This window comes from Globicephala melas, chromosome 9, assembly GCF_963455315.2.
Source record: "Globicephala melas chromosome 9, mGloMel1.2, whole genome shotgun sequence".
In the NCBI taxonomy this organism is placed as follows: domain Eukaryota; kingdom Metazoa; phylum Chordata; class Mammalia; order Artiodactyla; family Delphinidae; genus Globicephala; species Globicephala melas.
Window position 1 is genome coordinate 90,500,132 of NC_083322.1, and position 12,497 is coordinate 90,512,628.

Genomic DNA, 12,497 nt, shown 5'->3' on the forward strand with positions numbered 1-12,497 from the left:
AATCTATGGCATTCCTATACACTAACAATGAAAAATCAGAAAGAGAAGTTAAGGAAACAATCCCATTTACCATTGCAACCAAAAGAATAAAATACCTAGGAATAAACCTACCTAAGGAGACAAAAGACTTGTACTCAGAAAAGTATAAAACACTGATGAAAGAAATTAAAGATGACAAACAGATGGAGAACTATACCATGTTCTTGGATTGGAAGAATCAACATTGCGAAAATGACTATACTACCCAAAGCAATACACAGATTCAATGCAATCCCTATCAAACTTCCAATGGCATTCTTCACATAATTAGAACAAAAAATTTTACAATTCGTATGGAAACACAAAAGACCCCGATTAACCAATCTTGAGAAAGAAAAACAGAGCTGGAAGAATCAGGCTCCCTGACTTCAAACTATACTACAAAGCTACAGTAATCAAGAGAGTACGGTACTGGCACAAAAAGAGAAATATAGATCAATGGTACAGGATAGAAAGCACAGAGATAAACCCATGCACCTATGGTCACCTAATTTACGACAAAGGAGGCAAGAACATACGATGGAGAAAAGACAGCCTCTTCAATACGTGGTGCTGGGAAAACTGAACAGCTACATGTAAAAGAATGAAATTAGAACACTCCCTAACACCATACACAAAAATAAACTCCAAACGGATTAAAGACGTAAGACCAGATGCTATAAAACCCTTAGAGGAGGGGCTTCCCTGGTGGCGCAGTGGTTGAGAATCTGCCTGCCGAGGCAGGGGATGCGGGTTCAAGCCCTGGTCTGGGAAGATCCCACATGCCGTGGAGCAACTGGGCCCATGAGCCACAACTACTGAGCCTGCGTGTCTGGAGCTTGTGCTCCACAACAAAAGAGGCCGCGATAGTGAGGCCCACGCACCGCGATGAAGAGTGGCCCCTGCTCGCCACAGCTGGAGAAAGCCCTCGCACAAAAACGAAGACCCTTACACAGCCAAAAATAAATAAATAAAATTTAAAAAACAAAACAAACAAACAAAAAACCTTAGAGGAAAACACAGGAAGAACACTCTTTGACATAAACCACAGCAAGATCTTTTTTTGACTCACCTCCTAGAGTAATGGAAATAAAAACAAAAGTAAACAGATGGGACCTAATTAAACTTCAAAGCTTTTGCACAGCAAAGGAAACCATAAACAAGACAAAAAAGACAACCCTGAGAATGGAACAATATATTTGCAAATGAAACAACAGACAAGCGATTAATCTCCAAAATATACAAACAGCTCATGCAGCTCAATATCAAAAAAACAAACAATTAAATTAAAAAATGGGTGGAATGGGCTTCCCTGGTGGCGCAGTGGTTGAGAGTCCGCCTGCCGATGCAGGGGACACGGGTTCGTGCCCCAGTCCGGCAGGATCCCACATGCTGCGGAGCGGCCGGGCCCGTGAGCCATGGCCGCTGAGCCTGCGCGTCCGGAGCCTGTGCTCCGCAACGGGAGAGGCCACAACAGTGGGAGGTCCACGTACTGAAAAAAAAAAAAAAAAAAAAAAAAAAGGTGGAAGACCTAAATAGACATTTCACCAAAGAAGACATACAGGTGGCCAAGAGGCACATGAAAAGATGCTCGACATCACTAATTATTAGAGAAATGCAAATCAAAACTACAATGAGGTATCACGTCGCACCAGTCAGAATAGCCATTATCAAAAAATCTAGAAACAATAAATGCTGGAAAGGGTGTGGTGCAAAGGGAACTCTCCTGCACTGCTGGTGGGAATGTAAATTGATACAACCACTATGGAGAACAGTATGGAGGTTCCTTAAAAAACTAAAAACAGAACTATCATATAACCCAGCAATCCCACTACTGGGCACATACCCAGAGAAAACCATAATTCAGAAAGAGTCATGTATGACAATGTTCACTGCAGCTCTATTTACAATAGCCAGGACATGGAACCAATCTAAATGTCCATCGACAGATGAATGGATAAAGAAGATGTGGCACATATATACAATGGAATGTTACTCCATAGAAAGAAACGAAATTGAGGTATTTGTAGAGAGGTGGATGGACCTAGAGTTTGTTATACAGAGTGAAGTAAGTCAGAAAGAGAAAAATCAGGTATGTCAACACATATATATGGAATCTTAAAAAAAAAAAATAAGGTACTGATGAACCTAGTGGCAGGGCAAGAATAAAGACACAGACATAGAGAATGGACATGAGGACACGGGGAGGGGAGGGAGAAGCTGGGGTGAAGTGAGAGTAGCATCGACATATATACACTACCAAATGTAAAACAGATAGCTAGTGGGAAGAGGCAGCATAGCACAAGAAGATCAGCTCAGTGCTCTGTGATGACCTAGAGGGGTGGGATAGGGAGGGTGGCAGTGAGGCTCAAGAGGGAGGGGATATGGGGATATATGTATGCATATGGCTGATCCACTTTGTTGTACAACAGAAACTAACACAGTATTGTGAAGCAATTATATTCCAATAAAGATTAAAAAAAAAAAAGCAACTCTTTACTTTGAAAACTGGTGACTAAGTAGAAAGAAATTAAGCATTTCTTTTGCTTTTCCTGCAACACTGATCTTTGAGAGTAATCAAATAGCTTTAGTTGGTGAAGTAAGCTCTAGTTTTACAGGAGAATGTCAATTATAATGCAGAAGGAATGAGAGAATTAGAAATTTATCATTCTGCAACCCTAATGAAATGACTAGTTCTAGAAACAATTAGGTTAATGGTTGATGGTTAATGGTTCTAGCCTAACTGTCCAATGCAAAGATCAGACTAATGAAAAGATCTCCCTAATCCAGTGGTCAACCTTAGCATTACTAACTGTTGTTCAACCAATTATATGTGTTCTGACACAATGCAATATGAGGTGCATGTCATCTACAATGTGTCCTAACAAGAAAATGCTTAATTCAATCAGGTCTTTATATTTAAATTCCAATGTGCAGGAAATAAAAAGGAAAGAGGAATACATCAACTATACCAACGAGAAGGAAGCCAGGTAAATCCAGAAGGTGAGCCATTCTATAGGAAAACACATATCACATTTCTCCTTGGTACTGAAGGGTCCCTAGATTTGGGATCAGTTATATAAAATAAGACTTCTCAAAGTTCCTATTAGCAAAACCAGTCATAACAGACTAAACTGAAAACTACCCAGAAATCCAACAACACTACAATGAAAAAATAAGCTGTGATACATTCACACCACGGAAGACAAAAGCAACAAGAATAAATTATCTACAACTACCCACAACAATGTAAAAGATTCCTACCAGCATGTTGAGTAAAAGAAGCCAATCATAAGAGTTTACATAATGTACAAAAACAGGTAAAACTGATTTGTGATTATTCTGGGGGAGATTGTGACTGAAAGGGGGCCCAAGGGAGGCTTCTGAAGTGCTGACAAATTCTGTTCTTCATCTGGGTGCTGGTTACGTGGATATATGTGAAAACTCACTGAACTCGACACTTAAAACTGCATGTGTATTATTACACTTCAATAAAACGTTTTTTAAAAGTTCTTTAAAGTATGCAATTCTGGGCTTCCCTGGTGGCGCAGTGGTTGAGAGTCCGCCTGTCGATGCAGGGGACGCGGGTTCGTGTCCCGGTCCGGGAGGATCCCACATGCCGCGGAGCGGCTGGGCCCGTAAGCCATGGCCGCTGAGCCTGCGCGTCCGGAGCCTGTGCTCCGCAATGGGAGAGGCCACAGCAGTGAGAGGCCCGCATACCGCAGAAAAAAAAAAAGTATGCAATTCCATCTTAGAGTTCTACTTTCAGTGTATCACCAACATGTTAAATAACCTAAAAGCACATCTATATTTGGAAATTTTATCTTTTAAGTAAGAGATTACATATATATGAAAGATAATCCCAAATTCTATGAACATGAAATTCTAAAGTTTAGCTATTATAATGTATGTATTATACAATATAAAACTAGAGGATAAATAATTTAAAAACATAACTTTTCAGCAAGATGGTTATCAAAACGTTGAATAAATACGAACTAAGTTAACTTGTAATTTTCTGGGTGGCAGGTTAAAAGTAAGCACTAACGGATCTCTAACGAAACGTTAACACTATCTATTCATTATATGATATTTCCAAATTGTTCATTATGTATTACAAATAACCTTGTAAAGGTGTAAAGAGACTCAGCCACATCATTCACATTTTATATTATTTCTCTGAAAATGGTCTATTTAAATGGGTCTAAATTATCTCCACTGTTTTATACTTGAAAACACTGAGGCAAAGAAAACCTAATTGTTTTAGTAATAGGATCACAAGTTCAATTATCGATAAGATCATGAAAATTTTTAGACTTTCAAGTACAGAAAGATCATGAAATAAAAATTAGCAATGGTTTTACTTATGAATTACGACTCCTGTCTTCAGAGTAGTTACACAGCATAAATACCTACACTGCATTTAAGAAAACCGTGGCAGCTAATAGGCAATTCAACTAATATACTGAGATTTATCCTCTATTTTCAAATGTTTAATCTTAAAGTATAGGTATGAGTACAAAGCATAACATATCACAGAATTAAAGGGAGCATTTAGCATAATGCATATCATAGGGCAATTACTAAATATATAACACATCACATGTAGGATAAAACCACAAAAATATTTAAATAGAAAAATGAAATGCATTGCCTTCTCCATTTTAGAAGGTTTATTAGTATTTTTATTCCAAGATAAAACCAGATTAAAGGTAATCAGAATTACCTTGACAGCCACTCCTTTTCCTTCAGGAAATTCCAGAAGATGGAACGTCAGTTCTTCAACTCTATTAATGCAGAGCCTTGGGTCAGTTGTTCTTCTTAACGCTTGAACTAACGCCCGAGTTCTGTTATCAATACTCACTCTGGCAATAATCTACAAAGACATGTTAAAATATGTATGATTTGAGTATGCAACTGCTCCAGTGATTCTAACAGATGATTAAAGTTTCTCAGGTCCCATTAGGAAACGAAACTTAGAAATCTGACAAAAATTAAAACTTAAAACCACACTGAATAACGACTTGCCTTTTCTCGCTGAAGAGATAACCGCCTTTTCTCCTCTGCATTTTTGTCTTTGCTGATGGCCTGCTCAGCTTTCATTGCCTCTTCCTGCTCTTCTAACTGACTCTTTGAATCATACTTTAGTTTGGGGACAAGTCCACCAATATAACCGCCTACCAAAGCTTGTACACCTTCAGTGGGACGAGAAAGAATGTTAGCAATACTTTGTTTAGTAGAAATGGGAAGAACCTCAGGCGTCCCACTGGGACGTGCAGCATCGTCCTCAGAATATAAAGAAGCTTCTGAGCCCAGCTTCTTATCAGTCAGGACGCCAGGATCTGGAGAACTGGGTTTCTCGTCGTCTTCAGTCTTTTTAAGCTCAAGTTCTGATTTGTCCTGGAAATGTTTATTTTCCTTTTGTTCAGACATTTTTTCCTCACGCTTGAAGTATGAATTAATATGACTTGATAAAAGGTAGAATGACTCTCCAAATTTCGTGGTTAGATTATTCGTGTAATGAAAAAGGCTTTGCTTACCTGTATCTTCTTTCTCCATAACGTGACTTTCCTTTGCTGCAAAAGAATCCTTTTCTGCTAATTTGTTGCTGTATTTTTTCAGAAATGTGATGGTTTGTTTAATGTTTTTCTGTTTTAACCAGCCACTATCTGACAATTTTCTTAATATTCGAGAACTTGGCTTAAGTTGAGCTAAACGAGAGATCATTTCATTCTGCTTGCCAAAAACAGCCTTCGAAACAGCGTTCAAAGTATTTTTAATACGGGACATATGAAGGCTCTCTTTTGTAAGTCCCTTGGGAGCAGAAGTGCTAAGTTTCAAAATTCCAAAATGTAAACCATGGTTGCTTGGAGAGTAACAGTGCTTACTGCAAGAATGAGCTTCACTTTTGGTCCATTTACATCTTATTTTGCTTGTATGAAAACCTCTCTGCAGACTGCTGTGGCTTATCCTCCAGTAATGTTTAGGCGAGCACAAGAAAGGCAGTTGCTTGCTCCTCTGCTTCCCACAAAGACTTCTCGTATTACTAAGGAGGTAAATATAATATAGACCTACAGTCAAATTAACAGACATAACTTAAAAATCATTTATTTTCTATACGTTATGACTTTCACTTCATTCCTGAATGCTTCATTTAAGAAATGCCATAATTCATGGTCTTACCTGAAATGCAAGAAAAAAAAAATTAGGATTCAAGGTAAATTACTACTTGAACTAAACTCAGCAACTTGTCTCAAAAGAAGACAGGATAATATATTTTCATTATGGCAAAATAGATTTCACTTTAAGCAAACAGAAAATCAGTCATCTTTTATTACGGAAGTCAGTGAAAAAATAGTGAGTAGTAGGATGTTTCATGAAAACTAATTTAGAGAAGCTACCCAATAGATAAGGTTTCCTACAGCACAAAACTGAACATGCAATTGTGAAATAAAATTCATATTTATGGCAAGACAAGAAAACTTTAAACAGAAAAATTCTTCTCTGCCCTTTGGCCTCCCCTCTCCCCACGCTGTGCATGGTGCATCTGTATCACGACTTGACCAGAACTCCCCATCTGCAGGAATACCTGCTCAATCATAAACAGCAACATTCTCCTAGCATCATGAAGACAGAGCATTCCTTCTTGATCCACCACGATGGCACTTAAATCTGGATTACGTAAACTGTCAATATACATCATTTAACATACAGCCTTCTGTCTCAAAAAACTTAAACTGTGTCTTGACTTCTAACTGGCAGAACAGTTCTCAGAGCTTTCTGAGATGCTCTTCCCAGGTTATCATCCTCAAATTTGGCTCAAATAAAATTTTCCAATTCTTTCTTAGATCTACTGATTACTTTTTCGTTGACACAATTTAGATATTATGCTGCTTTTTTTCCTTCCTATGCTATTTAAAGTGTTGACAGTTTATGTGACACTAGACTATAAGTTCTTTTAAGACAAGAGTCAAGTCTTACACTCCTACTCATTGCAAACCGTTTGTAGAATATTTAATCTGAAACTGAGTCCCCCTAAAACCCAGGTCCTATGCTGAGTTTATGATTAACCTCTCTATCCAAAATGTTATTTTCCTTTCCAACAGCTGTTCCACTCAAGACTGAGGCATATCAAAGAAAAGCAGGGCTGAAACTGAGCAGGACCCTCCCAGGCACAAAAGCCTTTGTGTCCCCAGGTTCTTGTTTGTAGGAAAAAGGCTTTCAGCCTCTTAGACCTTCCCTGAGTTCCAAAGGGCAGATTCAAACAGTTACTAATTAAGGGAATGAGGTGATGCAGAAAGAAACAACAGTGCAGAGATGGGGCAGGGTCCTGGTTCCTCCTGGGGGGATGTACAGAACAATCTGGTACATATCTGAGTTCTTCTACAGGAACTCAGGCCCCCACCCAGGTGGAGGATGGTAACTTCAGGCTGAGCACACGCACTAGGACCCCAGACTGGTTGGAACCAGAAGACTGATGGTTGAGATTCCTGGAACACCACCCTGTTACCTCAACCAATCAGAGGAGGGGCACACACCCTGCAGACCTCCCCACAAATTTTGCCTATAAAAGCTATTTCCCAAAACCCATCAGAGTTCAGGTCTTCTGAGCAGGAGTCACCCGTTCTCCTTGCATGACCCCTGCAATAAACCTTTCTCCCACTCCAAACGGGGACATTTCAGTTTGTTTGGCCTCACTGTATGTTGGGCACGCGTTCAACGACAACTCTACACTGGACATAGTGCTAGATGCTAAGACCACAAGCAAGATACCAAGAAACTTTCAGACTAGAGCTCAAGATAGCCTTGTAAGGAAGATTTTGCTGTCTAGTACAAAGTGCTTATTTAATCAAAGAAGTCAGACTAGAATAAGCTGTGTGCCACTTCTAACAGACAAGGGGTTCATAACCACAACATAAATGCTGTTTAAAACAGATTATTTTGTTCTTTCAATTGGTAAAATATAAATGACTGATAATATCCGGTACTGATAATACCTGGGGAAATGGGACACAGAGGGCTACCTGACAGTGTCTAATGAAATATCTGACAGTATCTAATGAAATTTTAAATGCTATCTATCAAAATTTTAAAGGCACATATTCTTTGATTAGCAATTCCACTATTAAGAATCTATCCTACAGAAATAACTGCATAGGAGTAAAGGTATATACACACATTCCCTGCCACACTGCTTGAAATAACAAAACACGGAAAAACAACTCTAAGTTTCTTCTAGCAAGGGATGGTTAAATAAATTATGGTACATACAGACAATAAACTGAGTTAAACTGTAATGTTACACAGCAGTTAAGGAGAATAGATGATCTGCCTATATATCCTTCATATACAGTACAGTGCGAAAGGCAAGCTGTGATATCATATATACAATACACACGAGGATACAAAGACGTAAACACGAAGATATTATGTAATAGAAGAAAACAAAAACCTATATATGCAGTTTAAATCTGTGGCTACACACACAGATTCTGAAAGGGTAAGTACCTGTTTATTAATTCCTGTGAACTGAGAGGTGGAATCAAAAGAGAATGAGAAGGGCTTTTACTTTTGGACAGACTCAGTTACTTACAAAGAGCAGGTATCACTTTTGTACTTAAAAAAAAAAAAAAAGCAAACACTTTAATGCACTTTAACAGATGGTGCTCTGTGAATGGAAGACACAAGGTAAGAATAGATACCCAGGTAAGTCTGAAAAAAGCTGAAAACTGAGCAAAAAAGGAATTCATTACCTTGTAAAAGATAAGAGGGGAAGGAGAGAATTCTAGATAATGGGAAAAACAAACACAAGGAAACACAAAAAAAGCATTTAAGAAAATATACACAATATAAGCAAAAATTGCAAGTAGTTGTTTTCATTCCAGGACCTGGAGAGAATGATGAGCGAGAGGTATACGGGGATACTGCAAAGACAGGGTGGACCAGGTTACGAAGGGTCTGATAATCTTGCCAAGGAGATTAAAGATCGAACTGTCAATGAAGTATGATAAGCAAAGGAATGACATTAGATCTGCTTCCAGCAGATCGCTGACAGATGGAGTAACCAAGACAGAAACCAAGAACCCATCATGACTCTTCAGAAGGTGACAGTCCAAACTAAAATCTGTCTAAATAGCAATGTAAGCATATTATTTTAAACCACCCAATTTTATAGAGGGAAGGAGAGAAAAGAAGCATACTATCTGCTTTCCTGGCTCTCCTGAACCCCTCAGGACTTGCAGTCAATGTAATAAGCCGAATTAATAAGCCTCACAATCCCCAAGACAGAAACAACATGATAAAATACAACTAAAGTACTCGTGGATAAAAAGCCATACTCAAAACCAATAAGGGACTCCTACAACTCAACAACAAAAAAATCAAATAACTCAATTAAAAAGTGGGTAGAAGATTTGAACAGACATTTCTCCAAAGATGACATACAAACAGTGAACAAGCATATGTAAAGATGAATAACATCACTGATCATCAGAGAAATACAAATCAAATCCAAATGAGGTATCACCTCACACTCATCAGGGTGGCTAGTATAAAAAACAAAACAAAGCAAAGCAAAAAAACAAAACAGAAAATACCTGAGAAATAAATTCTGTTGTTTAAGCCCCAAAAAGAAAACAAATCACCAGAAAATACCAAGTGATGGCAAAGATGTGGAGAACTGGGAACTCCTGAGCACTGTTGCTGGGAGGGTAAAACGGTGTGGCTGCTATGGAAAACAGTATAGCAGTTCCTCAAAATATTAAAACTAGAACTACCATTTGATCCAGCAATCCTATTTCTAGATATATATTCAAAGGAATTGAAAGCAGGGCCTCAAAAAGATATTTGTACACCTCTATTCATAGCAACACTATTCATAATAGCAGAGGTGGGAACAACCCAAATGTCCACGGACAGTTAAATAAACAAAATGTGGTCTATGCACACAATGGAATATTATGCAGCCTTAAAAAGGAAGGACATCCCGTCACATGCTACAACATGCATGAACCTTGAGGACATGAGCTTAAGTGAAATAAGGCAGACACAAAAGGACAAGTACTGTGTGATTCCACTTACATGAGGTACCTAGAGCAGTCAAATTCAGAGACAGAGAGTAGAATAATGGTTACAGGGGGCTGGAGGAAGGGGTCAGAGGGGAGCTGTTGTTTAATGGTAGGGTTTCAGTTCTGCAGACTGAAAAAGTACTGGAGATTTGTTTTTACAACATGAATGCACTGAATGCCACTGAACTATACACTTCAAAATGGTTAAGGTGGTAAATTTTATGATATATTTTTTACCACAATAAAGTTAACAAAACAAAACAAAACAAAACAAAACCAACAGTGGGAAATCCACAGTTGAAGAGGAATCACATGCCTGGATCTGCAGTCACATTACCTTTATGGTGCAGAAACCCTAAGCAAATGAAAACTAGTCAGAGCTAGTGAACTCCATGGGGCCTCTGCTGAGTCCACTGAAACTACCATGGAAGGACACTTTCAAAGCTCACGGCAAGAGACTCCCACACTCAGCAGCCACCACTGAAGATTAACTCACAGTCAAAGAAGAATCACTTCAAGGGAGTACCAGCAAGTATACCTAACAGGAAAACGTGTAACCAAGATTAGAAATAATAGAAAAAAATTCAGTAGGTTTAAAACATTCAATGATAGAGGGGACAAAAATAAGGAAACAAAAAAAAGAGAACTGTACAAAGAGTGTACAGGAAGAGCAAATTTTAGAAATTAAAACTCCAGCTACATACTAGTTACTAGACACTCCTGTAATATAATGATAAAGAAAGGTTAAAAATAAAGGAATAGGGGAAAATATATACTAGGCCTATATTACCAAAAGAAAGCAAAAAGCCCTTTAAGGCAAATTTAAGGCAAAGGCATGAAATAAGATTAAAAAGGGATACTATTTCATAGTAAAAGGAATAATCCACTTACTTATTAAACCTCAGGTAGTCTCCTAGGTCTTGGAGAAAAAGACTACTTATTAATAAACAAGTAACTAATATAATGTATAGCAACAGGTCGAGAAGTGCCATGAAGAAAAATAAAGCTGGGGGTTGGGGAGAAAGGGCACAGAAAGTGCTATTTTAGTTGATGTGGTCGGGAGAAGAATTGAGTTGACATGTTGCTGGAGACCTGAATCAAGCGGTACCTAAATTATTAAAAGTTTCTGGATAAAAAGCATTCAAGGAAGAGGGAGAAGCAACCAAGGCTTTGGAGACAGGAATAAGCTTTGTCTATTCAGGAATAGCAAGAATAAGGTAGTTAAAGGAAAGTTAGAAGTGGGAAAGATGGTAGACATGGGCCTAAGAGTCAAGCAGAGGACAGAGCTACATAGCTTAGAGGTAAGGGATCTGCAATGTTTCTTTCCGTTAAGAGATAATCCCCATGACCAATTATGAATACACCTATCGACTTGGCATTGAAATACAGCATATAAAGCAAATTTGGAAAAGGGAACAATTAAAGGAAAACAAGACGATCTCATGATCATACTATTTTAATACATCTGTCTAGAAACTACAGTTGTCAAGTAAAAATTACTCAACAGAGAGAGCTGTCAACAAAATCAACAAGCTGAATTTAACTGCTCCCAAATCACAACACTAGTAAATGCAGACAAAGGTTTGGAGAGCAAATTCAGCTGGGACAAAAGTTAGATTGCAAACAGATAAAGAAGGTAAACTGGGAAGTGCCATCTCAACTGAGAAAAGAGCAGGGAGGACCAGACTCCCTATTTACAGGGTAGCACAGATACAACAGAGATATAAACAGAAGAGTGAGGCTTAGACCCCCCACTAGAGGACGGAAGGACGTTTTAACTAGAAGAAATAGGTTAAGAAATAGGTGGAGGCTTCACTGACGATGGAAAGAATGAATGTATGGAGGACTTCGCCGAGTTATTGCAATAATGCAGACATGAAGTGACAAGGGTTTGAATTAAGGTAAAGGTACTATAATGGAAACGAGGGTTACTTTGAGCCACACTTTGAAAGTGGGGTAAACAACAAAACACAGGACTTGGCGACAGGAAAGAATGGGGTAAGGAGAGGGAGGAGTCATGACAACTTAAGTGTTTTTAAACCGAGAAACAGCAAGAGTGCCATTTGTGAATACGAGATAACTGGGAAGGGGGCCAATTTAATAAAAATCTCTTGGACTTACAGGATGCAGTTAACAGTGGGATATTCAAATGGAGATGTACTATAGGAACACAGGCTGTGGAATCATGTTTGGAGTTATTACCACAATGACAGCTAAAACCATAAGACTGAATTTACCGAAGAAGGGTGTACAGTAACACTTCTTGAGAATGTGGGGATCCCAGAACTTGATAAAAGCTCCTCTTCTTTGAGAAATGCTTATTTGCATATATACACTTTATTTTCCAAGACATTTCAGGATATTCATGGAACTACTAAAATACTCCTCGGGTTTCAAATTTTAACACTCTGG

At 38.4% G+C, this 12,497-nt stretch overlaps 1 protein-coding gene across 5 annotated transcripts in view; it reads right to left on the bottom strand.

The window, feature by feature from the left end:
• PNPLA8 (patatin like phospholipase domain containing 8) overlaps positions 1-12,497 on the bottom strand; it is a 134,597-nt gene that overhangs the window by 48,662 nt on the left and 73,438 nt on the right. For 2 of the 5 annotated variants that reach the window (XM_030871147.3, XM_030871148.2), the window contains exons 2-3: positions 5,047-6,064; positions 4,745-4,894 (exon numbers count right to left, since the gene is read on the bottom strand). In XM_030871147.3, coding sequence (XP_030727007.1) covers positions 4,745-4,894; positions 5,047-5,808 — 912 coding nt within the window. In that variant the 5' untranslated portion in view covers positions 5,809-6,064. Of the gene's footprint in view, positions 1-4,744; positions 4,895-5,046; positions 6,202-12,497 lie in introns of all 5 variants that reach the window. The other 3 variants (XM_030871146.2, XM_030871145.2, XM_030871150.2) reach the window with 2 other exon arrangements.